This window comes from Bidens hawaiensis, unplaced genomic scaffold (genome assembly GCF_021521415.1).
Source record: "Bidens hawaiensis isolate Kalapana, Puna unplaced genomic scaffold, B.hawaiensis_p1.1 tig00009958_1, whole genome shotgun sequence".
In the NCBI taxonomy this organism is placed as follows: Eukaryota; Viridiplantae; Streptophyta; class Magnoliopsida; order Asterales; family Asteraceae; genus Bidens; species Bidens hawaiensis.
Genome location: NW_027491754.1, coordinates 278,941 through 293,562, shown reverse-complemented (window position 1 = coordinate 293,562; position 14,622 = coordinate 278,941). Strand labels below are relative to the sequence as shown.

The 14,622-nt window shown below is 37.5% G+C and overlaps 1 protein-coding gene and 1 pseudogene across 2 annotated transcripts; one reads left to right on the top strand and one right to left on the bottom strand.

The window, feature by feature from the left end:
- The first annotated feature begins 445 nt into the window (after nucleotides 1–445).
- LOC143533940 (oligopeptide transporter 5-like) lies at nucleotides 446–3,534 on the top strand (annotated as a pseudogene). Its single transcript, XR_013135450.1, has 7 exons — nucleotides 446–518; nucleotides 652–1,094; nucleotides 1,180–1,277; nucleotides 1,644–2,216; nucleotides 2,306–2,564; nucleotides 2,637–2,819; nucleotides 2,911–3,534. The product of XR_013135450.1 is annotated as an oligopeptide transporter 5-like (transcript).
- A 5,525-nt stretch (nucleotides 3,535–9,059) lies between these two features.
- Nucleotides 9,060–14,262, bottom strand: LOC143533939 (uncharacterized). Its single transcript, XM_077028560.1, has 4 exons — nucleotides 14,083–14,262; nucleotides 13,990–14,005; nucleotides 9,636–10,117; nucleotides 9,060–9,437 (listed from the first exon to the last, which is right to left on the bottom strand). The coding sequence occupies exons 1-4, from the start codon at nucleotides 14,260–14,262 to the stop codon at nucleotides 9,060–9,062; spliced, it is 1,056 nt and encodes a 351-aa protein (XP_076884675.1).
- Nucleotides 14,263–14,622: the final 360 nt, after the last annotated feature.

The window sequence follows — 14,622 nt, the reverse complement described above, 5'->3', positions numbered from 1 at the left end:
TATATAACTGATAACAGTTGTTACAAGCTAACATCAAGGAGGTAATTGTGTACAAATAAATGATACAATAAATATAAACAACTGTTATTTTAGGATGTTGATTTCCTGGATGAATTAAGCATAATATTAATTCAAAATATTTGAATTAAATATGATTATATCTTAACATCCACAGGCAACCAATTTGCATTATATAGTAAACCATAACAAGGGTGAGGCCGCAGTTTCCCGGAGCATTATCATCAATCTACTCTTAAACAACCAAATGTGAGTTTGTATATATACATATATATGTGTTCCTAACTCTCACCACCCTCTAACTTAATTCATGAACCATTTCACATCTTCCTTTTTCTCACATCAGATCATGGAGTAGTAACCAACAGCTAAAGCTCGCAAGTGCACGTTTCGGGACATAACTTTAGCCGCCGTGGATTACACAATAATGGAGAATTTAGAGAGAAATTCGAATCGGGTCATGTCCTCTGAGAAGCCCACACCTGAGAATCAACTTATTGGTAAGATACCATATTCAAGAAGCTTGAATGTGTGTGTTCATGTTTCACACGGTTAAGTTTTTTCTCTATTTATGCAAAGTTTGTTATAAAATGAACTTGTTTAAAGTCGTAATTTGGTATTTTCATATCTGAGCAAAAGAGATGAATGATTGCCCAATCGAGCAAGTGAGACTGACGGTCCCAATCACCGATGATCCAACGCAACCTTGCTTAACATTCAGGACACTGTTTCTGGGGATTGTGTCATGCGGTCTTCTAGCTTTCTTAAACCAGTTCTTTGGTTATCGAAATAATCCGCTATACATGTCATCTGTTTCGGCTCAAATTGTTGTGCTTCCGCTTGGGAGGCTGATGGCTGCAACTCTACCCACAAAACAGATCCGTGTTCCTAAAACAAGTTGGTCCTTTTCACTCAACCCTGGTCCCTTCAACTTGAAGGAGCATGTTCTCATCACAATATTTGCAAACTCGGGTTCGAATTCTGTTTATGCGGTTAACATCATCACCATCGTCAAGGCTTTTTATCACCGTAAACTCAACCCCGTTTCAGCCATGCTGCTAGCACAAACAACACAGGTCTATACTTAAAACTGTCTTATAAACATGTTCAAGATCTCTTTGTTGAAATAATATATGATGATGATGATGATGTTAATTGTAGATGCTTGGTTATGGATGGGCTGGTATTTTCAGAAAGTTTTTAGTTGATTCGCCTTATATGTGGTGGCCTGCCAATCTCGTTCAAGTTTCCCTTTTCAGGTTCTTCCTCTTTCTGTATGCGCATTTTGCTAACATGTTTTTAATAATCACAAGTCAAATCCCAAATCAAAAACCCAAAAAATCTCAGAACGCATGTAGAGATCGAGATACTCTTTTCTTTATTATCAACAAACGGAAAATAATAAACCTAACAAGCCATTTATATAGAAAACACAAACTTAGAATTAGGAAACAAATCAAAGTCTAATTCTATTTTATGATATGCAAGTTAGCCCCACATGAACTAAGTTTGGTCTTGTCCATCCACCTCTTTGGATAGGAATGAACCACCCTACTGAGTCAAGTGTTGCTCATTTAATAGCATGTTCTCTGTTAAGCCTTTTTTAAATTTTTATTGGTTTCCAGGGCATTGCATGAGGAAGAGAAGAGGCCAAAAAGAGGCCTCACAAGGCTGCAATTTTTCCTGATAGTTCTCATATCAAGCTTCTCATACTACATCATTCCCAGTTATCTATTTCAATCCATAACAGCTATCTCCTTTGTTTGCTGGATATGGAAAGACTCGGTGACAGCTCAGCAAATTGGCTCGGGTCTCCGTGGCCTTGGAGTTGGAGGAATTGGGCTTGATTGGTCGACAGTTGCATCTTTTCTTGGAAGTCCTTTAGCCACCCCAGGATTCGCCATTATGAACATTTTGGCTGGTTATATAATTGTAATCTACATAGTAATCCCCATTGCTTATTGGAATAACTGGTATGGAGCCAAGCGTTTCCCAATTTACTCTTCTCATGTGTTTGATGAATATGGAGGACAGTACAATGTTTCAAGAGCCTTAAACGCTGAAACCTTCTCGTTCGACGAACAAGGCTATAACAATTATAGCAAAATCAATCTTAGCATACCTTTCACAATTTCATACGGTCTAAGTTTCGCAACATTAGCTGCCACACTCTCTCATGTGGCACTCTTTCATGGAAGGTATGACTGCTGCCTTTGTACCTCTAAAATAACCATGGGTTAATAGCAGCATATGATGTATACATTTGGTTTTGTCATGTAATTTATAGAACAATTTGGGAGCAAACAAGAGCATCCTTTGGAGCCAATTTTGAAGATGTCCATACTAGGATAATGAAGAAAAACTACGATGCGGTCCCACAATGGTGGTTCTATTCTCTTCTGGTATTGGTAATAGGACTTGCTTTGCTAACCTGTGAGGGCTTTGGCAGAGAGCTGCAGCTCCCTTACTGGGGAGTCATTTTAGCAATTTTGTTGGCTCTGGTCTTCACACTGCCTATAGGTGTTATCACAGCTACAACAAACTAGGTGATCGTATAAATATATTGTCTTCTGCAGTTATTTGATCTGTTGTATCCTAATGGCGAAACTCTCTTACAGCAACCAGGACTAAATGTGATTACTGAGCTGATTATTGGCTATATGTATCCCGGGAAGCCACTTGCGAATGTAGCCTTTAAAACATATGGTTACATAAGCATGTCACAAGCTATCATGTTTCTGCAAGATTTTAAGCTAGGCCATTATATGAAAATCCCACCAAAGTCCATGTTCATTGTGCAGGTAAATCTTTCTCTAACTTGAAAAGTAAACACTAGCCAATATATATATGATTTCTCATCATAAATAAAAATACGGCCTGTGCTTCATGTAGTTGGTTGGGACGATCATTGCATCGTCCGTATACTTTTCCACATCTTGGTGGCTTCTCACAACAGTGGAGTACATTTGTGATACGAGTAACTTGCCTGAAGGAAGCCCATGGACGTGCCCTGGTGACGATGTTTTCTACAACGCTTCAATCATATGGGGAGTGGTGGGCCCTCAAAGAATGTTTGGAAATCTGGGGCTATGCTCCGCAATGAACTATTTCTTTCTTTTGGGAATTCTTGCTCCATTACCAGTCTGGTTTCTTTCTCGTAAATTTCCTGCGAAGAAATGGATTAGGCTCATAAACATGCCTATCCTCATATCAGGTCCAGGGGGTATGCCACCAACCAGAGCTGTTAATTACAATATGTGGTTTTCAGTAGGAATTTTCTTTAACTTTGTGGTATATAAGAAGTTTAAGGGCTGGTGGACAAGGCACAACTATATCCTGTCGGCGGCGCTTGATGCAGGGATTGCATTCATGACTATCCTTTGCTATTTTATGCTACAAATTAGGGATATTAATGGGCCAGAATGGTGGGGCATGGATATGGATGATCATTGTCCCCTTGCAGGCTGCCCAACTGCTCCTGGTGTTAAGGCTGAAGGATGTCCGGTGGTCAAATGACACATTCTCCAGTCTACAATCTTCTTTTCTTTACTAGCTGTACCTGCATTTGGAATAACCACAAGCTACTAAATTATGTAATGTCTTTTATGTTTATGTTTATGTTTATGTTTATGTTTATGTTTATGTTTATGTTTATGTTTATCAGTGTATATATTTCTGTTACTTAGCTTGTGTTTTATGAATCACATTTCTGTTTAAAAACATGATTTTAGAAATTACTACGTATCTTGTTTGGTTTCCTCTCGTTCATGGTTCGCGCTCCCGAAGTATAGGATGGGATAACTGATGATGCAATTTAGATCGAATTTTAAAACAATTTTGAGTAAGCGTACAGCACGCAGACTTCAACTTTGCTTTTCTTCGACACTTACAAATAATGATTATCAATTAATCCAAACAATACATGCTATTTCCTTGGATCCATAATCAAGCCCAACGGACTGGCCTAACGGGTTAGACCCCTTAAGGCAGAAAACAAATTAGGTCTCTAGAATTAGCTGCAAGGTTTTAACTTTCAGTTTCGGTTCGCTTTTAGTTTTGTTTTGGTTCAGTTTCAGTTTATTTGGTTTCTGGTTTCGGTTTGGATGCTTCAAATGTTGCAGTTTTTGGCGACCAAGGCGTCGTGCTCATCGAGACGGTTGTCTCGCCCCCTATAACCCATTTTACATATTATGATTGTCCTATGATTTTTTCCTCCACATTTTATGACGGCTAAAATGATAACATTGTCCTTTCAGATTTTTGTTTCTTCATGTGTTTCTTTGTGTTTATTCAACAACCAGTGGCGGATCTTGAGCATTAAGTATGGATGGGCCGAAATTCACGACAATCAAATATTTTTTTCCTACATCTAAGTATCGGGTCAACAATTCGGTTCGGGTCGACTCAAACAACAATTCCAAACCCTAACATACCAAATTGAAAAAAATACAAAATGGTGAAATGCGAATTACCGAACCTGGTCTCTGCTTGCTTCTGTTGACTGTTTCAATTAATCGATTTCACTCCCACAAAAGTCACTTCTGAACCTCAGGCCTCAGCAGACAACAATAGAGCCCAATCAATCAACCGATTTCACATCCAAATGATTTCATCAATTCACTTGCTTGCTTCTCAGCTTTTGTTTTTGACTTTTGTGCCGAACCTCATAAGTCAGTAATTCACACAACGGCCATCGCACAAGGGAACCTCCATTTGTTGTTGGGTTCAAACAAACCATATGGTAGGGTTGGATTTTGGGCTTAATGTTTAGTTTTTTTTTAAGTTTATTTGGGTTTGGGTAGGTCTTATGGAGCTTTATTTCTTATCCTTCCTTTTTTTATCTTTACGTTTATTTCGTAAACGATTTCTGATCTTCCGCTTTAAACAAACTTTACATTTATAAAAATTCAAGCCTGGCCCGGACTCAAATAATATGGATGGGTCAGACTCAAATAACTTGGCTGGGCCAGACTCATACATATATATATATATTTTCTTGATTTTTTCGAAAAAAAGACACTGCCGAGCGAAAAACGTGATGGGGCCGCGGCCCGTTTCGGCCCAAATAAAGATCCGCCAATGTCAACAACAACAACAACAACAATCATACACAGCATATCCCACAAATAACTAAAGCTATCTGTAGGGTCTAGGGAGGATAAGATGTAGACAAACCTTACCTCTATCCTTAAGGATAGAGAGGTTCCTTCCAGTGAGACCCCTAGCTCAAAAAATAAATAGATAATATATATAAAAGAAAAGAAAATAGTAGTATATTAATACTATACTAGAAACAATATACTAGTGGTAGCATTTGATCAACATTTATAGTAGATAGACTAAATAATAATAATAATAATAATAATAATAATAATAATAATAATAAAAATAATAATAATAATAATAACAACAACAATAATGATAATAATAATAATCATAATAATAAGTATTTTGATAAAGATAATAACCCTAAATAGGAAATGAAAACACTAATAATGAAAATAGTATAATAAAAAGTTATAACGAGAGATAACCCCTCCTCCTACTGGTCCTTAACCTTAATTCTACGTCTCTAAAAAGTCCTATCTTGAACCATGTCCTCAGAGAGATACAAATCTAACAAATCATACCCAATCCTCTCATCCCAAGTCAATTTGGGTCTGCCTCTACCCCTTCTCCCCTCTACAAATATAGTTTCCACTGATCTCACGGGAGCCGTTGTTGTCTTCTTTTTACATGTCCAAACCATCTCAATCTGCCCTCTCTTATTTTATCTGATATACTAGCTACCCCTAGTCTATCTCGAAACTCCTCGTTTCTTATTTGGTCTAACCTTGTGTGCCCACACATCCACCTTAGCATCCTCATCTCTGCTACCTCAAACTTACGCGCATGTGTCTTTTTGATGGCCCAACAATCTGTTCCGTATAGCATCGCCGGTGTAACCGCAACCCTATAAAACTTTCCCTTTAATTTAGTTGGGAGCCTCCTGTCACACAATACCCTTGTGGCACCTCTCCATCTACACCATCCTGCCTGGATACGATGGACTACATCACTCTTTATGCCCCCATCACTTTGTACAAACGAACCTAAGTATTTGAACTTGGTTGACTGCGGACCCTCTTGGCCTTCAATGGTGATTTGAACGTCCTCATCATCATTTACTCCACCAAAGTCACAGTGAAGATACTCCGTCTTTGACCGACTAATCTTTAAACCTTTACTCTCTAAAGCAGCTCGCCACTCCTCTAGCCTTATGTTAAGATCTTGTTTACTCTATTCGATCAACACAATATCGTCAGCGAAGAGCATGCACCATGGGACAGGCTCCTGGATTGACTTTGACAACTCGTCTAGGACTACTGCAAAAAGAAACGGGCTCAACGCTGATCCCTGATGAAGGCCTACCTCCACGGGGAAGAAGTCAGTATCCCCCACAGGCGCACAAACTCTTGTTTCAGACTTAGAATACATATCCTTAATTATCTCTATGTATTTCCCAGGAACCCCTCTACCCTCAAGGCTATCCTAGAGAAGTCGGCGTGGAATACTGTCGTACGCCTTTTTTAGGTCAATGAACAGCATATGTAGGTTACGCTTTCTCCCTTTGTACTTTTCCATTAATCTTCTTAGGATGTGTATCGCCTCTGTGGTTGACCTTCCAGGCATAAAACCAAACTGGTTCACTGATACCTGAGTTTCCCGTCTAAGTCTAGCCTCAATAACTCTTTCCCATAGCTTCATAGTGTGGCTTAGGAGCTTGATACCTCTGTAATTACCGCAACATTGTGCGTCTCCTTTCTTCTTATAAATAGGGACTACGACACTACGTCTCCATTGATCCGGCATGCTATTGATGTGTTGTAAAACACACGTATTTTCCGCGCCTTCTATCTACGTATTATATTATATTTTATATGTTTACTTGTTTTATATAGGTTTTACATATTAATCTTTATCTTGTAGGCTTTGGGTGAAAGAATGAAGAAACCGAGCTTCTTGAGCAGTTTACGGACCTTTTTACGCATACATTTTCAAGTAAAACTCAAAGCCCGGCCCATATGCATCATGGAAAAGCCCAAGCCCAACATTATTTTATAACATAAAAAAGAAAAAAAAAACCCTAACTTGGCAGCTAGGTCCGATCGGCACTTCAGCAGGAAGAAAGAAAGAAAAAAAAGTGTTGTTCGGCTAGGGTTTGAAGGTGTGACGGCTAAGGAAGGAAGAAGAAGCAAGAACCAAGCCTCGGGGATGTTTCCCGTCAGTTTTACAGCAGCAAAGAGCAGCCATAATCATCCTATATCCTTCCTCTTTAAACATTGTTCATCAAACTTTATTTTCTTGATCATTTATTGAATTGTTTTGCAATTGATTGAAAGATTGAAGTGTTTATGAGTAGGATTGATTGTTGAATGAATTTTGAGATGATTAGTATGAGTTATAAGATGTTTTTATTGAGTATTTGCTGCTGTCTAAATAATATGCTAGGCTAATCTTGTCGGTTCTACCTAGGAATGATGATAATTGTTAGGTTTTGATGAGTTTGTTGGATTGTTTGATTGATATATGTTAATTGTTATTGTAATGTTTGATTAAGACATGAATTAGGTTGTGTTTAAGGGCTGGAAATTTTGGTATTTTATTGCATAAACTTCTTGCGTGGGTTGATTAGTTTTGTATTGATTGATCGGTGCTTGTTTGATTCTAGACTTTGTGTTTAGGGTTTGTTTGCGGTAGGTACAACCGTAGGGTTTTGTTGCGTGAATTTGAGGTTAAAGTACAGCGGTTAGACACCTTCTTAAAGACCGAGAGGTGATAAGAAGTTAGGGTTGTCTCATTGCCTTTGCATGCTAGAATAAGAATTGCGCGAGAGCGAGTTCGTTTCTTGTCAGGTTTAGGTGTTTTGAGCAACTAGTTGATCTATTTTGCTTTAAGTTGAATTGTTCCCCCATCCTTGGTTGTGTAGTATTCATTGTCATTAGGGTCGAGTGTTGGTGAGACCGAGAGGTGAGTCAACATTAGAACATGTTAACAATTGTTTCTCGGTTTGGTCGTTTTAGCCGATTAAGAGTAGTTAGGGTTTATTGAGTGAGACCGAGAGGTGACCCAGTGAGCCTAAGCGATCCTTAGTCGTGTCATCTTTAGGGACCGGTGTCTAGATATCATTCAATCCATTAGCTTGTTAGGCCTACAGTTTGATTCAGACATAGGTAGACGTTTTTCTCCATCCGAAGTTAACACAGTTAGTTCGTCGTTAAGTTTTCTATTTTAGGTAACTTTTGTTAGTCAGTCTAGTTAGTTCAGTTAAGTTAAAAGAAATCAAAAATCAATTAAATATTATTCTTAGGTAGGTCTTGTCTAGGGTTAGTAATCATTAGCGTTCTTACGTGTCCACGTGTTCGATACTCGGACTTCCTAGGTCTATACTACTTTTGATCGGTACACTTGCCAGTTGTGTGTGGTTTAGGATTTTCGTTTTATATTTAAAGCTTAGTTGTGAGGGTCATTGTTATAGGGTTATCCGACGCACACCAGCTATCAGTTTTTAAAATAGTGTTAACAAAGTAGTTAACCAAATAAATCCTTCCTCTCCCAAACACTTCCACACCTCGATTGGTATGTTGTCTGGACCAACTGCCTTAGCCCTTCCCATCTTCCTAAGTGCATTCCTCACCTCTTCTTAAGTGATACATCGACAGTAGCAATTATTCTGAGGATGTATGATTGTGTAGTCATTTTGTTGCTGGTGAGCGCTGCCGCTGTTGAAAAGGTTATAGAAGTAGGTTTGCCATCTCAACCTGATGTCATGTTCCTTGACTAAAACACGCCCATCCTCACCCTTTATAAACTTCACGCCGCCTAGATCTTGCCTTCTACGCTCCCTAGCTTTAGCAATCTTAAACATATCATGTCCCCCCCTCCTTTGTTTCCAAAAGTTAATACATCCGTTTATAGGACGTGTTCTTTGCTTCTTACACTGCCTTTTTCGCCTCTTTCTTGGCCCTTTTGTACATCTCCCTTAATCCGGCGCGCTCCCTCTAGTCTGTGCACCTCATAAGCTCCCTAAAACTTCCTTGTTTATCCCTAATCTTGTCTTGCACTATCTTATTCCACCACCAAGACTCCTTATGACCACTTGCCTTTCCTGTTGTGACCCCAAGAGTCTCCTTCACCACTTGAGTAATCTTTGTCGCCAAGGCTTCCCATATCTGATTGGAGTCCCCATCTAGTTGAACTAGAGTCGATGATACGAGCTTATCTTTGAACAGTGAAAGGCTGTCGTCCTTCAGAGCTCCCCAGGGAATCCTAGGTCTAAATTTCCTCGCCCTTTCCGTCAACTTATTTCTAAAGCCTATATCAGCCACAAGCAATCGATGTTGAGCCACAACCGTCTCCCCAGGTATAACCTTGCAGTCCTTTCACCAACATCGATCTCCTTGCCTCATTAAAAGATAGTCGATCTGCGTGTTGCGTCCCCACTGCTAAAAGTGATCAAATGTGATTCTCTCTTCTTAAAGAACAAGTTTATAATGCCAAGTTCATGAGCCACTGCAAAGTCTAGAAGATCCATGCCAGTGTCATTCCTATCACTAAAACCAAAACCCCCCATGTACGGATTGAAAGCCATCATTATCCTCACCAATGTGTCCTTTAAAATCACCTTCTATACAAATCCTCTCATCCCTTAGTATGTCTCTCACAATCGCATATAAGAATTCCCAAAATTCTCTCTTTTCCTGGTCCCCTAGTTCGGCATGTGGAGCATAAGCGCAAACCACTGCCACCACTACTTCCCCTAGTACTAGCCTCAGCACCAAAATCCTATCATTATGCCTTATTACCTCTACCACACTAGTGAGCAGTTTCTTAGCCACTAGAAACCCCACCCCATTTTTAGCCTCATTAGACCCCGAGTACCACAACTTATACCCATTGCACTCGGTCCCTCTATGCCCTTTCCATCTAGTTTCCTGAAGGCATGCTATTTGAACCCTATGTCTTTTGAGCACATCTACCAACTCTAGCAACTTACCATTTAAGGATCCTACATTCCAAGACGCCACACGCAAAGTATGATCCCTATCCTTACCCTTACCTACACCTCATTGTACTACAGTTATTCACTCTATAAAGTGGCCGCTAGGGATGACAATGAAACCCGAACCCGATGGGAAAACCCGAAACCTGACATAAAATTGATGGGTAATACCTGACCCGTTAGGGTATGGGATGGGTTTGGGATTAGTTTTTGAAATTTTTCATGGGTTTGGGACGGGTTTGGGATTTCTAATATACCCGATTACCCGACCCGATTACCCGATAAGATAGACCCATTTACCTGATTATATACCCGAAGTACCCGATATAACTTATAATATTATATATATACTATATTCCAAATATATTATCTGTCGAAACTTGTTTATGTCAATTATTTGAGATATTTAACTTTATGGTAACCATCTTTGTAATCGATTAGTTATATTTTGACAAAACCCCGATAGAAACCCAACGGGTTTTTAGCCGGGTATACCTGACGGGTATTTTGTCAAAACCCGATAGGAAACCTGAAACCCAATGGGAAAACCCGAAACCCGACGGGTAATTACTCGATTGAAACCCGACGGGATTGGGATTGAATTTTATAAACAGGTACGGGTTTGGAAATACCTAAACCCGACCCAAACTCGACCTTTTGCCATCCGTAGTGGCCGCATATATTCAAATGTTTTGCCATGCTACGGTAAGCCATGATTTTTATTTATGCGTGTACTAAATTATTATGACCAGCCATGTTTCATCTCTTCATCTATACGAACTGAACTGAAACTGAAAAAAAAACAAAACAAAAAAAGCTGAAATGAAATCAAAAACTGAAACCAAAAACCGGAAAAACAAAACCAAACCAAAAAAACAAAACCAAACCAAATACTAGACAAAACGAAACCAAACCGGCCCGATTTTTAAAAGTCAAGCAGATACTTCGCTTATTATTTTGGTTTGAGCCCAAACATAGCCAAACGTGATTGTTATCTCGGTTTTAGCCCAAACTTCGCTTATTATTTCGGATTGAATTTAACTTTGCTGGTGAGGCTTGTAATATACAGAATAAAATTTTGTCGTTTTATTAAAAAGTTACGAGATCGAAGCTTGTCGGTTTATAAGTTCAAAACTTCAAATATTGGTAATTTGACTTCAAGAGTCAACATGTATCTCTTAATAATAAAAATTAGATGCTTTTAAAAGTGACCTATATTTTCGTGTTGTTTTTGGTTCACATTATTCCTAAATCGCATGGTTTTGAGCTTCTTCTCGAATGTGTCTCGCGGTGAATCATGCACGCTCTTGAGTTGTTGACCATGCATCATTGCACGGGTTGCCACCTTTATCACGCCGAAGGCCACATTTAATCTTGAGATTGAAAAGGAAACCACTTAAAATCCGCAACTTTTTTAACCTTCTTTCACAATTATATATTACTTGCACATGTTTGACCAAAAAAGCCAACACATTGGTTGTTTCATTTTCTTTTGCAGGCTTTATTTGGACTTTCAATTGCATTGATTTAAGTAACACTTGAACCTGAAGGAGTTGCATTTAAAAACATACCAACCGAAGAATGTCCGGTTATCCAACGTGGCTCGGTTGCATGGATCGATTCAGGCTCGGAATTCTTTATCAGTTTACTGAATTGTGAAGAGTGGAAAACATGTACACTGTGTTTGGATATGTCCTTCCCGTAGACGTGGAAGTTTCCAAGAAAATTGTGGCACTTCCCGCGATCCAAGATGTTTGGAACTACATTAATGTGTCGGCTTAAAAACCGGTGGTTTTAGTTTAGTAGAATTGACAAGGTTGCAAAGTAGAGACTTTTTGGTATAAGTTTTATCATTTTGACATTGATCTTGTATTCTTGTGTTTTCATGGCTAGACGCTAATTTAAAAGAGAAAACAATTATATGCCATTTTGATGGATAACACGCTTGCGGTGCGCCCATATAATGTATATATGTGTGAACCTTCGGGCGGGCAAAAGTGAAATCGTTCTAATTTTGACGTTATTTTACTAATCTTATGAAAATAACGTTAAAAGTGGCGGAAGGTTAATCAGGCATCATGTGGTGGCGTTGATAGCCGAAAGACAATGGTACACGCACCAATCGGCTGGTGTCCCGATGGTTGAGTGTTATGTGCCTTATGTCCAAGGCTTGATGCAAAACTACTATCGAGCCGAGAGTCTCATCGTAAGGAGCCTCTCTATTCCTACGGGGTAGAGGTAAGGTTGTTTACATCTTACCCTCCTCAGACCCTACGATATCTTTGCTATTGGTGGGATTTACTGAGTACGGTGATGATGACGATGATGATTGATGGATAACAGTTATGTCGATTTATGCTACATATAATTTTGTATTGGATTAGATTAAAGAAATTATAAGATAAAATATTATGTAAAACATTATATTATATAAAGGAAATCGAATTATAATAATCTAAACTATGACTTGTTGCTCGATAATTATCTATACTGACAATGTGATCGATAACACTTATAACTTTTATTTTTTTTGCCAGTGACAACCTAACTCTGGCTGATAAGTAACTTGTGTGACTCTAACTTTTATTTATGTCATTTTAAAACAAATTAGAAGATTTTTAATGAATTTTAATTCAATCAATGAACAACGAACAACAAAGTTCCTTTTATGTTAAAGAAAGTGAAAATTCTAAGTAGCATTGGACATATTGTATAAATTATTATGAACCAAAAGATAATATTTGAAATCCAATTCATCTACATTAAAAGATTTAATAGAATAACCAAAACTATATATCTTAAATTTAAAAAAAAAAAAAAAGCAAACGATGCTAGAAATGGCACATGAGCTGAAAAAACAACACTTTGTACAATAATTAAAAAAAGTCACGTGGTTAAAAAGCAGCATGGTTATGGGAGAGATTTATTATACTGATTGTGTGCTGGCACTCTACTCGTCACAATGTCGGTACTATACCGGTTTGTGTACAAGGGAATTTATGGTGATGTGTGCAAGGGTTACTGGTAGAAATTTGTAATTTGATTGATTTAAATTAAGATGAGTTGACAACTTGTCGTTACTATTTTTGTATTTTCTATTTAGTTTATTTTTTAGGGTGTTGTATAATTTCTTAAAAAATTGTATCGTAAACTACACCGATTATAAATTTGTTATAGCACATCGGTACCATAACGAGCTGAAACCCGTACCGATCGAATTCCAGTTGTATCCCTGCCGCAATGCACGGGCTCTACCACTAGTATTTATTTATTAAGTTATGATTAAATTATGTAAAATAAGACATATTTAGTTTTTTTAAATTTAACAACTTACTTAAAGAAGTCAAATCATATAAAACAAAATAAAGGTTATAATTAATTTAGAAAGGCTCACTTGGGCTAGGGGCGATTACGTACGCTGTTAAAAAAAGTATATATTTTGATTGATTTTAGGTAAGGTAAAATTTAGTATTGTATGTGATGTTCTGAAAAATAAAAATAATAATAAATAAGGTCCTAACATTAATTGTTAAATTAGTGGTATATGCTTAAATTAGTAATATATATTTCAAAGATTTTAACAATAATAGCACTCGAATTAGGTGTTATAATATTTTTGTATACATGATTGTAAATTGTAATTAGTTCTATTTTTATTTAGGTATGTGAGTAGTAATCTAATTTGTTTTTTCTTCCATAATTTATACTTGTCAATATTTTGACTTGCTAACGTTTAATTGTCCAATTAGATTAGTAAGTTAGGGAAAAAAAATCCTTTTTTTCTTTCTTTGTGATATTGATATTTATAACCCTATTTGAACTTGTCCACACACTTTATATATAAGTTTCTGTAATATAATAATTGCTAAAGACGATAAAAATATATAACAGATAAAATAAAACAAATATTCGTAAAAAGAAAATAATACCTGGATGAATACGATGCTAAATAATAATTAATAAAATTAATATAAAAAAGAGCCATTCAAAAAAAAATAAAAAAAATAAATAAAGAAAAAGACATCATCACCACCACCACCTAAATCCTTAAAACTAGACTCATCACTCTCAGTTAATAAGAAAGATGATTTCTTGATGTCACCGGATGGTGAGTTCAACGCCGGATTCTTCAGTGTTGGAGATAATGCCTTTTGCTTCTCAGTTTGGTTCACTAACCCGATGTTCAATGGTGATCGAACCATTGTCTGGATGGCTAACCGTGGGCCAATGGGCAACGCTCAAAACTTTCACTATCAAAAACGGGCAATCTTATTATACAGGATGCATATCAAGAACTACCAGTCTGGACCACAAGAACAAGAGATTCAACAGCATCTGCAGAACTGAAGTTAAATAATTCTGGAAACCTTTACCTAATTCAAAGTAAAGATGAACAGATTCTATGGCAAAGTTTTAGATCACCAACAGATACCCTTCTTCCAGATCAACCACTTACCAAAGACGCAGTGCTTGTTTCATCAAGAAGTCAAACAAATTACTCTATAAACTAATATTCGATAATGATAACGTTCCACGACTTGTGTACAGTGGACCCAAAGTTA

Bases quoted from the DNA above. Each gene is read 5' to 3' on its own strand.
- LOC143533939 (XM_077028560.1), bottom strand. From the start codon at position 14,262: ATGGTTCGATCACCATTGAACATCGGGTTAGTGAACCAAACTGAGAAG. The intron at 9,438-9,635 runs GTACATGGGGGG...TGTTGGTGAAAG, and splicing joins ATAATGATGGCTTTCAATCC to GACTGCAAGGTTATACCTGG.